The 18,488-nt window shown below is 38.9% G+C and overlaps 1 protein-coding gene across 2 annotated transcripts in view; it reads left to right on the forward strand.

Moving 5' to 3' along the window:
• Positions 1-14,319: 14,319 nt before the first annotated feature.
• The window catches only part of YTHDF3 (YTH N6-methyladenosine RNA binding protein F3), a 36,372-nt gene continuing 32,203 nt past the window's right edge, over positions 14,320-18,488 (forward strand). The window contains exons 1-2 of one of the 2 annotated variants that reach the window (XM_081116352.1): positions 14,320-14,634; positions 15,102-15,126. In XM_081116352.1, coding sequence (XP_080972478.1) covers positions 14,611-14,634; positions 15,102-15,126 — 49 coding nt within the window. In that variant the 5' untranslated portion in view covers positions 14,320-14,610. The remainder of the gene's footprint in view (positions 14,635-15,101; positions 15,127-18,488) is intronic. The other variant, XM_081116353.1, reaches the window with a different exon arrangement.

Genomic DNA, 18,488 nt, shown 5'->3' on the forward strand with positions numbered 1-18,488 from the left:
GCTTGAACCAATAGAGACGCAGCGAGGGCCGCCTTCTCCGACCCCTGAGTGTGTGTAACACCCACCTGGGGTTGAACACAGACCATGAAAACAAAAATAGGAGCTGAGAGGGCAGAGTTCAGCTGGAGGAAAATACACCATTTATATCAGCGATTTCTCAGCCAGGAATGATTTTGTATCCCAGAGGACAGTTGGTAATGTCTGAAGATTGTTGTTTTGTCACAACGGGGGTAGCGGTGAGTGGTGTGCTATTGGCATTGTGGGCAGAGGCCAAGGAATCTTGTTAAACATCCTCCATCCTACTATGCTCAGGACAGCAAATGATTGTCCCAGCATGTCAGGAGTGCTAAAGATGAGAAACCCTGGTGTACGCCATGGAGTGAGAGGGAAAGAGTCAGTGTCAAACATCTGCCAAAATATTGACTGTGGGATGGTCGCACAACTCTGTGAATATACTCAAACACTAAAAACATTGTACACTTTAAATGGGCGAATTCTATTATGTGTAAAGTATATCTCAATAAACCTGTTCTAAAACAATGGGCATTATCAAATAAATGTATAATAGAAAAAATGGAATATACGTACACAATGCATTGGATAAGCAAGACTCAAGGAAGTTAATCAGAAGGAAACTTTATTTCTGTGTCCCATTGTAACTTTACAGTATGTCCATTGGAAGAAATTCTCCTTGTACTTGTACTCCTGGAAGAATTTTTTATCATTCTCAGATAGTAAAATTCCTGTGATCACTTTATTTCACCAAAACAGTGTCAATTTATAAATTACAATCTTTAGTCTTATGTAATAATCAAAATTATGAATTTGAGTTAAAGGCCCTCAGCTGGGGCTTTCGGCAGGTGGGAAGAGGGGAATGAACTGACAATGGCAGCCACCCAACATCTTCTTTATAGCCCAGAGTTCAAGGGCACAAGGAAAAGAGGAGGGTTGAAGGATGAGATAAGAAAGGGCAGAACAGTTCTCCCTGGACGAGTATTGATGCGATGCCGTTTACGTCATATGGTAACTCTACCTAACATTTGAGGAACCACCAGGCTGTTTTCCATGGTGGGTGGAACATTTTATATTCTCACCAGCAATGTGTGAGGATTCTTATGTTTCTTCATGCTCACCAACACTTATTATATGACTTTTAATTACAGCTATCCTAATGGGTATAAAATGGTGTCTCATTGTAATTTTGATTTTCATTTCCCTGATGACTATGTTGAATATATCTTCATGTGCTTGTTAGCCATTTGTACCTCTTCTTTGGGACAATGTCTGTGCAGATCCTTTGCCTATTTTTTAATTGAATTATTTGTCTTTTTATTACTGAGTTGTAAGAGTTCTCTATACATTCCAGATGTAAGTTCCTTGCCGGATATATGATTTACAAATATTTTGTCCCATTCTCTGGGTTGTCTCTTGACTTTCTTGATATTGTCATTTGAAGCAAAAAGTTTTATAACAGATTTTGATGAAATTCAATTTACTTTTTTATATTGGCACTTGTGTTTTGATGTCATATTTAAGAAGGCTTTGCCTAGCCCAAGGTCATGAAGATTTATTTCTATATTTACTTCTAAGACTTATAGATATATTTTTAGCTTTTATATTTAGGCCTCTGACCCATTTTGAGTTAATTTTGTGTATGGTATAAGAAAGGGGTCAAATGTCATTCTTTTGCACGCGGATACCCCGTTGACTCAGCACCATCTGTTGAAAGATTATTCTTTCTCCCATTGAACTATCTTGGCACCCTTGTTGAAAATCCATGGACCATAAATTACAAGGTTGATTTCTGGACTCTCAGTTCTATTCCATTGATCTCTATGTCTAACCTTATGCTAGTACCACACTGTCTCGACTACTGTAGCTCTGCAGTACATTTTAAAATTTGGAAGCATGAGTCTTCCAACTTTGTTCTTTTCCCAGATTGTTTCGACTCTTCTGAATCCACTTAGGGTCATTTTGTAATTTCTACAAAAAATGCTGTTAAAATTTCCATAAGGCTTGCATTGACTCTGGAGACCAATTTGGAAAATATTACCTTCTTAAAATATCCAGTCTTTAGATCCATAATTATAGGATGTCTTTCCATTGACTTAGTTCCTTTCGAAGATGTTTTGTAATTTTTTTAGAAAAAAATTACAAAAAGTCAGCTTTATTGAGTTATAATCAATAAATAAAATTGTAAGATATTTACAGTGTATGCTGTGATGATCCGGTGCACATGTACCTTGTGAAAGGGCTCCTCCCATCCAGTGACTTAACACATGCATCACTATTTAATTCATTATTAAAAAGGGCTTTTTTGTTTATGTTCTCTTTTGTGTTTCTGTTTTGTTAATATCTCCTCTAATCATTGTTATTTCCTTGTAATGCCCATTCTTGCATTGAGGTCTTGCTATGTAATTCTGGTTATTTCCCTAGGTATCGAGCATTACTGGGTTAAAGAGCATGAATATTTACTTTTCCTTAAATCTTTAAAAAAAAATTGATTGACTTTAGAGGGAGGGAGAGAGGGGGAGAGAGAGAGAGACTGATTTGTTGTTCCACCTATTTATGCATTCTTTGGTTCATTCTTGTATGTGCCCTGATGGTGATCAAACCCAGAACCTTGGCATAGTGGGATGACGCTCTAACCAACTGAGCTACCTGGCCAGGGTGAGTATGAACATTTTAAAATATCTTGATACATGTTACTAAACCTTTTTCCAGAGAAACTGAACAAGTTAATAAACCCACCAGAAGTAGCACATATTTTTCCAATGGATTACAATTTTTATATTACAATAAAATTAGGTGGGCTAGAATTCCAAGTTAGATGCAGCAATGAGTGCTAGGTTAACAACGGTAGATAATTGAGCAAGAATCAGATACGGAGCTATGTTACTTTCCTATTGCCATTGTAGGAAATTGCTGCAAATTTAGTGGCACAAAACAACACAAATTTATTCACTTACAGTTCTGGAGGCCAGAAGTTCAAAATCAGTTTTACTGGGCTAAAGTCAAAGTGTTTACAGGGCTGTTTTATTCTGGAGACTTTTAAAGAGAATTCACTTCCTTGCATTTTTCAGCTTCTAGCCTGTATTCTTTGGCTTGAGACCTTTCTTAACTTCAAAGCATATCACGCTGATCTTGGCTTCCATCAACACATTGCCTTCTCCTCCGACTTTGACTCCTCCTGTGTCCCTCTTACAATGACTGTTGTAATTACATCAAGCCTGCCCAGATAATCCAGCCTACACTCCCCATCTCAGAGTCTTTTATTTAATCACATCTGCAAAGTCCCACTTGCCGCATTAGATAATATTCACAGGTTCCAGAGATTAGGACATGGATGCTCAAAGGTCATTATTCAGTTTACCATCACAAACTTTTATAGACACTGCATAAATTTATTCACAGGTAATAAACTCTGACATATTTTTTAGCTGCTAAATCTATCCAGGGCAAAATTACAATTAATGGAATTAAAGTTCACTTCCATTTATTGACATTACCAGGAAAAAAGCAGAAGGGCATGTATCGGAATGAGATAATTTTGTGATGTTGGAAGCCATGAGCCAGAGAGATGACTGGGGACAAATGTACAAAAGGAGGAAACTTACTGAGGCTCATCGATAAAGGGTCTCTAGGCGAGAATAGTGATGGTTTTTACACAGGCCGCTCTAAATGCCATACATAGTAACATGAATGTGATCATCTGTGTGCCATAATTTTGGATTACTGTAGCTGAATATCTGCAAGTTGAGAACCACTGGTAATTGGAAAATTACTAAACCAAACTTTTTAAAGTACTACTACATTGTAAATTAGTGGTTCACAAAGTATGGTCCAGATACCTCCAGTTATCTCTAAGGATCTCATGGTTGTCAGGGTTGGATATATGTCTGTTTCTTGTTTACAATAGATCATTGTTTATATTATCACTTAGCATAAATCAATTTTCTATCAATTAATAAATGTCACCTTTTAAATACTGCATTAAGTCAACACTAGAGTTGCAGTGAGGTGATCTGTTTTTGTTAATTGGTAGTGACACAATGAAGAGATTGATTGGGGAATGAATGACACCTTGAACGTGAAAATAGAATCAAAAGTTTGAGAACTAAAGGGTGTTAAAAAAAAAAACAAAAAAAAACAATTAATGAATTTCACTATAACACCACCTAGTGGAACTTAGAAGAAATCCATTTGTTTTTCTATGTCTCGAAAAACAAGGAAATATGTAAAGTGAACCAAGGTTCATTTAAAAGTAAGCTCAAAAAAAATTAAAAAATTAAACAAGAGTAAGCTTAATATAAATTATAGTTTTTAAAGTGATCAAGGAGACTGATATGCTCCATTTAAAAGTAAAAATCCACTTAAAATCTGAAAAAAAATTCTATTTTTTCTGGTTATAAATTGAGACATGCTCATTTTGTGTATTTTACAAAATAAGAAAAGGTATACTAGGATAAAAAAATTATTCATAATTCTACCATTCAAGAATGTATTTCATTTTAAACACTTTCTTCTATGTTCATGTGCATACATTTATATTTTATAGTGAAGTGTAGTCCTGTTTTCACTTAACACTTCTTTGGTTACACCAAGCTATTACATATTTATATATATAATTTTGGACACCAATTCCAATGTGTGAGGTTTCCCCCCAAGGGGGGTGTCCTGACAATTCAACTCAATTCTGACTTGAACAATGACATAGGATCAGGTTCCACAGGTTAGGGGCTCAGTCGAGCAAGACTGTCCCACTTCATATACTAATTGCAAGTCCAGCTTGTTATCTGTGCTCCTGACCAGTTAGCTACAAGTCAGAGGTTACAATGACCCACTCCTTGGGTTCCATTAACTTGCTAGAGCAGTTCACAGAACCCAGGAAACTAGTTTACTTACTAGATTATTGGCTTAGAAGTGATTTCAGGAGCTGAGGCCAAGAGACCAAATATTATATCTAAAGATGCTCACATAGCTCTTATCGCTCAGGAAATCACAACAGTTTTGGGAGATGGGAACCAAGAACCTTGAACAAAGACTAAATATGTATTTACTATAAATCATAGTATCACAATCTATAACAATGTTTCATGAATGAATCCACTGAAATTACATATAAATTGAACATATGCTTTGCAAAATTAGCAAGAGCAAAAAATTTGAAAAAGGCAACCTCAACTTTGAGTCTAAACAATTCCATGAACTAGTTATTCAACCTCATGCTAGAACTAAAATTTGAATAAATCTTTCTCAATAAAATGAGAATGAAGCTGACTTCTTAAGGTTAATAGGAATACATGACATAGTGCAAATAAAGTAACTAGTACAGAGAGATGATCAATAAATAATGACTATAACTGCAGAACCAGCTCAAAATGGCCCTATTCTGTTTAACGAGATACTGAGTTGCTTTTCAGTGACAACAGAAGAAATCTGTAAGTCATGCAGCCAAAGCATGTGCAGAGGAGAGAACTTTGACCTCCAGCTGCACCCAGAACCAAAGTCTCAACCCCTCTTGGAACCAAAGGACCAGGACATAACCAGAACTTGGACACCAGAATCCTTTCAGAAGCCAAAGTTTCATTGTCCAAATCAGCAGTATATACAGGAGACTAGTAAGTGAGCTCATTAGTATACTAAAAGTTAACACCTGTCATAAAATATACCATATAGAGTCATGAAGCTCCCATGTGTTTGTTCCTTAATTTCTTCTATAGATTGCATATGGGGTTGGACCAATTCTGCTGTTTCTCCTGATTTTTTTTCTTTAAGAGGATCTACCATCATTCTCTTCTGAATTCCTAGGGCATGCTCTAGGATTCCCAAACAAAATTCAATTTATTGGATATTAGAACGTCCATGACAAACTTTATATTCTGTACTGATATACCTAAGATTCTGCTGCTTTTCAATATTTGTTTGGTGTTTTTCAGCTTCTCTAGATATGTTGGGATTACTATGTTAATAAATCCTGGCTAGCTGGTTTAAGGACATACATTTCATTTTTTTCTTCAGAAATGAATCATATTTCAGTTTACAAAAGATTACATTTTTCACTTGATGTAGTCACCATTACTTCCGGCAATTGTCAGCTCTTCTCAGCACCTGCCTGGCCCACCCGTTAGGTCACATCAACGCCGTTCTCCAGCCGGGCCTTCCGCCTCCTCCCCTCTCAGGTCCTCATTCCTGTAAGCTGGAGCACATGTCACAGCTTCCAACGTACATTCTAAGCACCGTCAAGTCTAATTGCATAAGAGAGAAGAACCATTTCTCCAAAGCAGCAACACAATTATGGCTGAAGCCTATCCTGATCATCTATATTACAAGTTACTATTTTAATTTTACATTTCTTAAATTATTATAAAGTTGAGCATATTTCATGTTTATTGCTCACTTGAGTGTCTTTGGTGAATTCCTGGCCCTTGTCTTTGCCAATTTTTCTATTGGAAATATATTTTTCTTCCGGTTTTTACATTATCTTTGTTCATTAGGGATATTATTTCCCCCCTAATCTGTGATTTATTTTTAAATAAAGAGAAAAATCACAACTGGATGTACCAAAGTAACTTCAAATTCAACGTTTGCAACTGAGCTCAACATTCTTTTATCACAAACTGGCATCTTTATAATATGTTCATAAATCTGTCTATAATATCACCCTTCTCCTAATCCCCAAAGCTAGAATCTTCTAAATTTTCTTTTTCTCTTCTCTCTACAAAGTTCCTTATATACTAACCTTTCAGCAAATTCTGTAATATCTTTCTTCAAAATACATTCCTCTGTCACTCCCACATTTGGTTTTCTCCCCCACTGTCTTTCCTAAATGCCTCTTCTCAGTCCTCAGTCATAGTGATGCTATCTACCTGGTCTCCAGTATGAAAAAAAAATAATTTTTACTTCAAAGGATACTTGCATAACTTTGGGATTGACGTCAGGGGAATATGAGCTGTCTGAATTCTAAAAAAAAACCCACGTAGGTTTTACATGGCTTTTAAAACGTGACCAAAAAACCCCAATGATAGTATCTTTTAAAAAAATGTATAAATACAGGCCAAAAAAAGATCTAAGCAGTGAGTTACAAAATCAAAGCATTTTCAAGGAAGTTGAGCAGATTACATAACCAAAATCATTTTTTTAAAGATGAGAATACAGGAGCCCAGAGAGATTAATATGTTAATGAATATATCTAATTATTATATACTTATATAGTTATAAATTATGTATATTACAGAATATAGACAAGCATTTTATATATAGAAGAAATAAGGAGTTTAAAAATATTCCATTTTTTTTCATTAATGGTACAAAAATCCTTTTGCTTTTACTATAATAATATTTTGGCCCTAATCAGTTTGGCTCAGTGGTTAGAGTGTTGACCTGTGGATCGAAAGGTCAAGGGTTTGATTCCCAGTCAAGAGCACTTACCTCCACTGCAGGTTCGATCCCTGGCCCAGGTCAGGGCACAAGCAGGAGGCAATCAACTGATGTTTCTCTCTCTCTCTCCCCCTCCCCCCACCTTCCTCCCTCCCTTCCACTCTCTAAAAACTCAATGGAGCCCAGCCAGTGTGGCTCAGTGGTTAAGCATCAACCTATGACCCAGGAGATCGAGGTTCGTTCCTGGTCAGGGCACATGCCCGGGTTGCAGGCTCGATCCCCGGTGGGGGGCGTGCAGGAGGCAGCTGATCAATGTCTCCCTCTCATCATTGATGTTTCTCCCTCTCCCTCGCCCTTCCTCTCTCTGAAATATATATTTCTAAAAAAGTAAATTAAAAAAATAAAATAAAGTAAAATAAAATAAAATAAAATAAAAACTCAATGAAAAAATATTAAATAATAATATTTTGGGTGAGTGCTAAGTGAATATGCATAATTATTTTTTAATATCTCAGGTTTCACTTTTTGATACAGCAAACCAAAAGTTAAGTTGTAAGTTCAGCTTATTTTGAAACTTGGTTAAAAAAAAAAAACTCACAAAGATATGTAGATCCAGTATTCATTTTTCAATTCCATCCACTTATTCAAAAGTTTTTACTGAAAATTAGTAAATTTCCTCCTTGTCTATTGTCGATTAACTGTTTTTGACAAGTAATTGAAGGTGCTATACTTTCAAGTTTTAAAGAAGTGTTTGAATCTCACTGAAACGCTTCATTTTAAAGTGATGACTTTAAAATAAGCTAGAAAAAGGTCTTCAAATGTGGAGATCTGAATTCTTATATATTATATATTTATTTCAAAAATAAAATTAAATTATTATTTCCAAACTTTTTTCCAAATATTTTTTCTTTTTTGAAAAAAACCTGCTTTTGTATTTATTATTAAAATGCCATTCTATGAAGACAGATTAAATGTGTGTTTGTAAGTATCCACTAGGTGGAGTAATTCCAATAGTCACTTATCAAAATAAAGGTCAGCATAGTTGGAACTTTTGTAAAAACCTTTTATTGAAGATTAATACATACACCTTTTACAAATAATTCACTCCAAATGGATTATAGATCTGATTGTTAGAGCTAAAGCTATAAAACTTCTAAGAGAAGAGAAAATCTTTGTGACTTTGGTTTAGGTAAAGATTTCTCAGGATACAATAAGCATGAACAATAAAAGACAAAATTAATAAAAAGACAATAAAAATTGGAAACTTCTGGTCTCTGAAAGATACTGCTATGAAAAGTAAAAGAAAAGCCACAGACTGGGAAACACAATTTCCAAAACACATATCTGACTAAACACTAGCAACAAGTCAATAATAAAGAGACAAACAGTCTAAAGTGGGGGAAAGGCACAAAAGATTTGGACACACCACCGAAGGAGAAATACGGGTGGCAAATAAGCAGATGTAAAGATACTTACCACCGGTCCATAACCAACATAAGGAATAAGAAAATCTGAAATGCTCGCATGAGAGACATTCATTGCCTCCTATGACACCTAAAGGCAGGGAAAATCCTTCTGGTGACACCAAAAACAAGATCTGATCCACTATTCCAAAGCGAGTGCAGGTATCTGAAATGTGCCACTCAGAGGACCAGTGTCTGCACTTCTCGTTTGGTAGCTCTGCCTGTGTTCTAAGGGCTTTCTGGAAGGCCTTGCCTCCTCATCACAGGTGAGTCCCTCACCTATGCCGAGCACAGATTTGTATACTGCTCCAAGCCCAGGAAAATTCCTCATTGCCTACTCATCAAAGAGTATGATGCCTGGAAATAAACAATTTCATATACCAACACCTTACTAACTCAACGGGAAGATGCATATCTTAACTTCCTCCATGAACAGAACAGAGGCTTTTGCAAAATTTGTGGATAATAGGTTAACAAAGATAAGAAACATTTCTTTAAGACCCATGGCCACTCCTGAAGAAGCAATACAAGAGAAAACAGAAAAGAATTACTATATACCATTTAACAAATATTTATTAAATAACTATGTGCTGTGCTGGGTAACATGTTAGACAATAGGGCCAAAAAGTTGAATAAAATATAGTCTCTGCCCTAAAGGAGCTTAAAATCTAGTTCTGAGGATGAGACAACAGTAACATCATATATTTGTACAATACTGTACAGTTTACAAAGTAGTGTTACATGTTGCAAATTCACTGCTCTGTCCCATTTCTGGAGGCCATTAATAAAATACAAAGTGCTGTGGAGGTTTAAAGGGAAGAGGTTTCTTGTAGTTGGGTGGCAGGGGTGAGGTGTGAAGACGTCATAGAGAAGGAAGCATTTCAGGTGAACTTTGAAAGTTGAACATATTTCAATAGACAATGCTTGGTACAATTTACTATAATAAATAACTTGTGCATAGACATAAAGTCAAGAGAATGTTAGAGACATTTAGGGAAAATATGAGGAGCATAATTTGGCTGCAATAGAACAGCAGAAAAAAATAAAGCTGGAGATAAGTCTTAAGAATATATGCTTAATTTATCCTGATTTTGGGCCAGCAAATTAATTGAAGGGTACTCTAATCTGAGGCTTAATCTGAGTTTAGCTACTTCAAAAGAATTCCTCATTTATTTCTAGCTAGCCCTACTAGGTTTCCATCAAATTCATTTGATCTTCTATGTCTCCCTCCAAAAATCTTATTAAGACTATTCTTTTTCTAATCAGTCACTGGTCAATTCATATACATTTCTCTCTCTTCCCATTCTCTCCCACACAGTTGTCTGGAGGATGATGAAATTTCAGCTGTTCTTCTGTTTATTTCCATTTGTGGTTCCTGTTTTTCTTTAATAAGAAGAAAGTTTTAATAATACAAACCTATTTGTGTAATAAAATCTTTATTGATACCTTAGATTAAATCTTCCAAGATTCTTTTATATAAAGCTTATGTTATTTTTCTACAATCTAATATCATGCATACTCTTTTGCAAGTTATCAATTATTGTACATCTAGGTTACACCAACTTATTGAAATGATGAATATCGAAGAGCAGTTAAAATTAGATGAAAATATATTCAGTTGGTTAGAGCATCACCCTGATACACCAAGGTTGCGGGTTTGACCCCCCAGTCAGGGCACATACAAGAATCAGCCAATGAATCCATAAATAAGTGGAGCAACAAATCAATGTTTCTCTCTCTTTCTCCCTTCCCCTCTCTCTAAAATCAACTAAAAGTTAATCTATATATTTTTTAAAATTAGGTGAAAATAAATTAGTATAAAACAAGCACAATCCTGTCCCGGGGGAGGGATGGGCAACAATTCTTAAAGATGCATAAAACATTACAAATCAGCACACATAACCCAATTGACATGTTGTCTGGCTTGCTTTCCACCAAACTACCTTTGGTCAAGTTATTTTCAGCTGAATAATGTTACACTATGTGCTGAGGACTATGCTAGGCAGCGATTGACATAAAAATGCAATACCTGATCTTTACCCTCAAGGACTTTAAAAACCAGTGAAGTGCCATTGGCAACATAAATGATGCTCAGTGTCTGACCCTGTCTGAGAGGGGCCAGGAAGGTATCCTTGAGGGTAGTAATTTAAGTGAACCCTGAAGGGTGAATGAGTTATGCAAAAGAATAGGCTGGGGGGAATGGGAGTGAAAAAATATTTCCAGGCAGAAGCAACAACCTGCACAAAGATACAGAGTCAAGAATGCGTTTGGTACATTGAAAGAATTCTAAGCGATACACTGTAGCTAGAAAGCAGGGGCCTATGTGTATGGGATTGGGAAGGAACGTGGGAAGACAGAGGTCTACAAAGTGAGTGTGCTCAATATGATGCTCTAGAGTGTAAGAAAAATTGCAACTTTTATGTTTAGTTTATATTTTAAAATTTCTTATGATGTAATTTGTATTAGATCTAATATTAGAACAATAATGCAAATCATAACTTATAAGAAATAAAATTGGCTGTATTGGGAATGATGCTCAAAATTGCTCTTCTGGTTAAGGGTTATGAGAAAACATAACATTTCTCTCTCACCATCCATTGTCCCAAGTCTTTCTTAGTGGTAAACTTTCTGATTTTTAGCTGAGAACATGCATATACCAGGATATATTTTTCAAGTTTCCTTCAACTAGGTATTTTCTTAAGACTGTGTTCTAGCTCGTAGGAGGTAGGCAGAAGTAGGAAACACAATTTCTATAAAATGTCCTTAACGGGAAGCGATGTGCCTTTCTTCACCTTTCTTTTGGCAGGGAGGAATGTGACTGTGATGGCTGGAAGTTGAGCAGCCATCTTATCAAAATTGGGGGAAGTGTTATCATGAGGATGGAGCAAGAGGCTAGAAGCCCAATACCTGATACAGTGATGGCAGCCCAAGGCCTGGACTCACTACCTGCAGTGGTACCTAATTTGATCTGATTCAAAGAGTCATGAAGAAGTACAGGGCCACTGCATAGAGTTGTACAGAGTAAAAGTTCACTGGATAAGGGCACTGAGGTGATTGAGGGGTAAATGGGGATGAAATTTAGCCTGCCCCCTCCTTTCCAAGCTTTGAACAGTGCTGTGCTCACCGGAAGGCTGATATACCAGTGGCCCTGTAAAAAAGTGAAATTTTGTCTAGACTCTAGATCAGCATTTCCCAATATGTCTCTTGCATACTTCTGGAGGCAGTGGAAATGATTTTAGGTAGTTCCCAGATGTACTTTGAAAAAATATTTAATATTGAGTTAAATGAGTTTATACCTCATGGGAGTTAGCACTCTACTGTGCAAGTTCAGACCTCAGTGCTAGGAAGGACAGTAAGAAAGGAGTTCGTTGAGGGGCAGGAATGGAAGTGAACAGAAACTCACCAGAACAGCATGCCGTTTAGGCAGCATTATGTGGTGGTTAGTGTACAAGCTCTGGAGCCAGACTGCCTCTGTTCAAATCCTGGCTCACAGTGACTAGCTGTGTTATTTGGGCATGTTTCTTAACCTCACTGTGTGTCAAGTTTTCGATAACAGTTCTTAACACACAAGGTTGTTATGAGGACTTAAATGATTATTACAATGCCTAACATGTAATTAACACTGAATGAAGGCAAGCTATTACCACCATTCTGGGATTTAGCAATGGAACCAGAAACTAGTCCTGTATAGCCACTGCTGGTTGAAAGCTTACTTTGTGCCAGAAATCATGCATATCTGACCTTATTTTACTCATGAGCAAACTACAGCTTAGAAAATTGCAGTGACTTTCCCAAGGTTTTACAACTAATTCTAGCCCAGCCAGAATTCAAAGTCAGATTGGATTCCAAAGCCATGCTTTTTAACTTCATTAAGGATCAAAGACAAGGCCTGAAAATTTTCACAAGCTTCCTTTGGTATAATCTCAATTTCCCCATTCATAACATGTACTGCAGTAGCAAATTCTCTCAGACTAAAAAGGTCTGTATGGGCCTAGCCAGAGTGGCTCAGTTGGTTAAGTGTCATCCTGTGCACAGAAAGGTCCCCGTTTCAATGGCCAGTCAGGGCACATACTTGGGTTGCAGGTTCAATCGCTGGTCGGGGCAGGTATGGAAAGGCAGCCAATCGACGTTTCTCTTGTACATCGATGTTTCTCTCTCCTTTCCTCTCTCTAAGCATGTCCTCAGGTGAGGATTCATAATAAATAAATAAAAGGTCTGTATGGGACTGGAGCAGGGCAGACTGGACAGATTAAGACCAACAGCTGGAAGGGTGGGGAAGTCTTGAGAAATGGTAAGAGCCCTCAGCCTGAACTGAAGATTAGTGAGTCCCTGGGGCATGTGGGAAAATGGGACACGTGGGAAGCCCACCAGGCCTGAGAAGTGCCTCTTGGCGATTGGTGCCAAACCGCCGCCTCTCAAGGTAAGTTCCAGCTCCATCAGTCAGTGCTTCTAAAATCTTGTTGCTCTGAAATTTAACCACGAAATTAATCCTATAATTCAGCAACTTTATACTTTCTAAATTATCACCTGTTTGATGGCTTTGGGAGAATTTAGTCATTTACATTCTTATTTTCTTTTATATAAAGTCCGCATCACGCCTGTTAGGCAAGGAACCTTTGCCTTTATTGCAAAGACGTTAGTTCAACAAATTTCAAAATGTTGCACATCAGGGTTTCGGTTTTGCCAACTTGCAGAAAAGCAGCTTTACCAGTTCCTTCAAACACCTCTCCTTCTAGGGCTGAAAACAACGTCCGGCAACTACGCTCATCGTTGCCAAAGTCAACTTGATTCATTCATCAGAATCGGCATCTCAGGAGGGGGACACAGGTCCGTGGGCTGGACGGCAGAGTGCGCTGCGCGGTTACGGCTGAGCCGAGACCCCGCCGTCCGCTGGGCGCGGAGACGCGAGCACCCGCGGCCGCTCCCTCCCGGCGGGGCCGCAGGCTGCAACCCCGCCGCGCCGCCGCACGCGCCGGCTCCTGCGCACGGCCCAGCAGGTCTGACTCACCCGGCCACACGCGCGGCTCTGCAGTCTCGGGGGGCTCCCGAGGAGGCCCGGCCGCCGCCGCTCGCCCGCCCCCGGCGGCGCGGCTGAAGCTGCGGCGTTCCCACCAGCCACCGGCCACTCCGCCGCCGGGAGGGCGCAGCCGGCCGGGCTCCGCCGCAATCCCGGCAGCCGAGCCTGCAGCCCAGGCCCACTTCGGGCCCAGAATTTCCCCGGCTCCCGGCTCCGGCCAGGGCTCCCGCTGCCCACGCCCCACGCACGTCCAGCAGACTCGGAGCTGGACGGAGAGAAGTTACCGAGGAGACGCTAGAAGTTGGCGCGCGCAGGCGCACAGGCGCGCTGCCTCCGTGGCGCATGCGCCCAGGGGCCGGCCCCCCGAGGCTCCGGTCGCCAGGGACGTAGCGTGCGGGGGCGGGGCCCAAGCCGCGGCGGGAGGGGTGGGGGAGGAAGAGCGAGGTGAGCGTGGACGTCAGAGTGGAGAGCGGAAGGTCAGGGAGGCTCGGAGCGGAAGTGAGACTCGGGAGTCGGTCCGCCATTGTGGACCCGAGAAGCGGAGAGCGAGACGGGAAGACGAGCGTGCAAGCGGAAGAGACGGGCCTCTTCCACCGGCTCCGAGCGCAAGACCCTGTTTCGGGGTTCTCGGCAAGCGGCGGCGGCTGGAACAGTCTACTCGGCTGAGGGCGGCTTCCAACTGCTGTGAGTGCACGGGGAGAGGCCCAGGCGGCAGCGGCGGCGGCGGCGGCTCTCGGGTTGCGGTGAAGAATGTCAGCCACTAGCGTGGATCAGGTGAGGGAGCCGAGGCCTCAGGCTCGGCGAAGGCCCGAGCCCCGGAGCTCCACCCTCGCGTGGGGCTTCGGCTCCTCCTCGTTGCCGCCGCTGCCGGCCCCATAACGGTGCCCTGGGCGCTAGTTGCGGTCCTGCCGCCCCGGCCCGGAATCCGCGGTGGAGGCGGGAGGCCGCCGGCCGCCGGCCGCCGGCGCGGGGGGTGGGGAAGGGCTGCTCTTCGGGCCTTAGGACGCATCCTGAGGGCGGCCGACCTGGGGCTGAGCCCGGGCGAGCTCCGAGACGGACCCCAAGTGGCGGTAGTAGGTTTACAGACGGGGTGGTTGGGAAATCGGTGGCTGTGGAGGATATGGTGGCTTTGACTCCTACGCGGATTGTTTAAAATAACTTATCTTTGATAACGCCTTTGATAACACGCTTTCCTTCTTTTCTTTTTTCCTTCTCATTTCACCTTTCGTCTTGCTACCCAGAGACCTAAAGGGCAAGGAAATAAAGGTGAGTTTGGATATTTTTATCTTATTCACTAATGTTGGTTCCATGTTACTTTTAAAACTGTGTGAGAGCCTTTCTGTTTGTTTTTGCTCCTTTTTTTTTTTTTTTTTTTAAATGTAGGATTGGAGGAACATTCATCATGGCAAAGGCAGCCCAGTGCTATCCAAAACTTCGGTAGTTCCTTGCTTTGATGGCACTTTTGTAGAAAGCAAAGTGGTACAAGAAACAGTTTTCTCCTTAGTTGTATTTCAGTTCAGGAGGTATTGTTATGAATGTAGTGACATTGTTTTAATTTTGCAGTTTATCTGTATTATGTAATTTCTGCCACAAGAAATCTTTATGTAGGTAAGTGGAGATTTTGTTTGACATGTCTGGGTTACATTGGAACATGCAACCACATAGTATTCCATGTCACATTAATGTATATTGTACTGTTAATCACTGATTCTGTTGAAGTCAGTTACGTTAGAGATAAAAACTGAACAGGCATGCTATCTCACTGTGTTGTCCTGATCGCAAGGTGAGACTCAGTTTGGTATTTTAGAAAGGACTGACTCAAGGACATAATTTCCTGTCAGAATTATGTGATTTACTATTTAGTTTTTTCAAAAGAAAGTACTCCTGAAAGTAACGCATTTTAAAAAAGTGTACTTCGTATTTACTAATATGGGATAATACAGTCAGCTGACAGATGTGATGTTGATCATGTGACATGAATGAGTATAGAACAGTGCTTTTTTGGGGCAGTGCCAATTAAATAACATTACATCGAATTATATATTTATGACAGTTTGCAACAGGGCTTGAAATGAGACTAAATAGAATTATGCTTCCTGTTTTTTATTTCATAGCAAAATATTACCTAGAAAGTAAGATCTACAATAGCTTTTTAGATGTAATTCAATCTTTTTATTGGTGCTCTTTATATTCAGGTTTTTATTCGCTATAGCAAATTTGAAAGGAGTAGGTACTGTACACAGCTTACTTAATTTTCTTCGAGTTGTACAATTTATTTGAGAATTTGTGCAGACTAGATGTATGACACTATATTAAGTAAAAAGTTTATCAAGTTTATTCTTTGAGTATTTTCTTTGAGTATGTACACAGTTAGAAATTTTAAACTCTAGAATTTAATTTTTAGAGTTAAAATTTTAATTTTAGAATTATTTTTTATGTTGTGAGCATAAATCTCAGAATTTGATATTGTTGATTTAAGTGAGTTTTTAAAAACTTAATTTGTAAATTTAAAAAGAATAATCTATTACTTGTTTTGCTAGTCTTCCCATTAGGAAGTATATAGACTTGAAGATATGTGAAATTTGTGCTCATTATTGCCTAGCATAAATTATTTTATCCTAGATCTGTGGGGAGGTGGCACTTTGCAAGGCTATTTGAAATGCTAAGTGTTTTGTGTTAATCTGCTTTAAGGTAAGTATGCAAATTATATGAAGTACTTGTTTGACAAAACAAAATAGACCATCTATTTAGTAAGCCATTACTATAAGCTTGATTTATAACAGAGTCATTTCACTAAATGTCTTTGATATTATAGATGTAAGTTATATGTAAATAATATTGTATATTGATGATATATATATTTTGGTTATTAAAATTGTTTTAATCAGTATCACATTTGTTAGGTGCATTTAGGTACACACACAGAGTATGTATTTGGATAGTTCTTTATTCCAAGAAATTTTCTTTCTCCTTTATTGTTCAGTTCGTAATCTCATTCATGGATAGAAGGATGGACTGAGGTTCCTACGAGATCTGTGTTCTAATACTGCTTGTGGCCACTGACTTGCCAAGTGAGCTTGAACACAGTGCATCTTTTGATCAGAATTTCCCCTCTATCTATAAAAAAGAACTAATAATTCTAGTCATAAATCCTATATATGTTATGCAAATTGTTGTAATTACATTAGTTCACTGTTCTAGCAGTTACAGTTGCTGAGTTTCTTTTCACCTTCCTCACCTATTTTTTAAAATATGTTTTTTATTGATGTAAGAGGGAGGGGGAGAGAAACATCGATTTGAGAGAGAAGCATCCATCGGTTGACTCCCATTTGCACCTCGATCAGGGATTGAACCTGCAACTTGGGCATGTGCACAGGACGACGCTCAACCAGCTGAGCCACCCTGGCCAGGGCCTCACCTCATCTATTTTTAAGATACAGGAAGACTGTTGCCTAAGATATGGCGGGAGGGCAGAACTACTGGTATTGGCGGTCATTTAAGATGCTTTAAAATGGTAGATACTACAAGCGCACAAGCACACATCTACATTACTTGTATTTTTATGCCTCTGCAGGGAGAATTACAAAGCGAAGGCAGCACCTCCAGTGGACTGATATGAGTAGCTAGCTATGTGTTTGAGAAAAACTACTTTGCCTTAGCTGACTTGGTTTTCAAGCTAGTGAAATTGTTTTACAGTTATTCTGTTTACTTTTATGGAGCAGAAAGCAAAGTTATTTTTCTTGAACTACAGCCTCAGTTTTCTAAGAACATGAGTATTAAACTTGAATTCACAGCTTATGAAAACTACATGTCCCTGAGGAGTTGTCAGAGTTTTGAAAGCAGGATACTTTTCAGTTTACATAATTTCAGAGATGCTGTGTTTCTTCCCTGAATTATTGTTAGTTTACAGCATTGGCTTTACACCTGGCTTTAGTGTCTTTGATTTTCTGCTAAGTGTTTTTCTGTATATCTTGAATGACATAAATGCACTAAAAGAACTAAAAGTTTAAAGTGGGTTCTATAGCAATATCTTTGTAAGGCAAAAATGCTTTTGTAGTATAAGTAGTTCTAGGTTTACTTGTTTATGAGTTTGAATTTTTAAAAATTCATCTATTGTCTATGTGTTACATATTAGAATTGTTTTTATTATCGTTGGCCAAGGTGTAGTACTGAAAGGTAGTAGAAATTTAAGGATAATTATTTACCTGTCGGTCTGTAATTTAATGACTTTATATCGCTTTTATTTATTAAAAAGAAGGATTTTTGCTTGCTGGAATCAAAGTGTATTATTATTACTTTTCCTGCAGGCACCATGGAGAAGGTGTCAGATCCCGTGCTCCTAGTAGCCTCAGGCCTTATTGCTTGCTTCTTCCTATTCCATAACTTTATAAATAGATACATGGAAAGGGATTTATCTTTCCTCTCCTCTCCTCTCTCTCCCCCTCCCAACACTGTTTGGTACAACTACAATTTGAGAGAATTAGGTTAAATTTGGCTATTTTTTAGTATCAGAAAAGTAGTTGAAAATGCCTTATATTTTGGCAATATTCTTTTGTAACCTCTTCCCATCTTCCCTCCGGAAAAGATTGAAAAGCACTTAACCGTCATTTTAGGCTTTATTTTATTAT

Source organism: Miniopterus schreibersii, assembly GCF_964146895.1.
Source record: "Miniopterus schreibersii genome assembly, chromosome: 17".
NCBI classification, from domain to species: domain Eukaryota; kingdom Metazoa; phylum Chordata; class Mammalia; order Chiroptera; family Miniopteridae; genus Miniopterus; species Miniopterus schreibersii.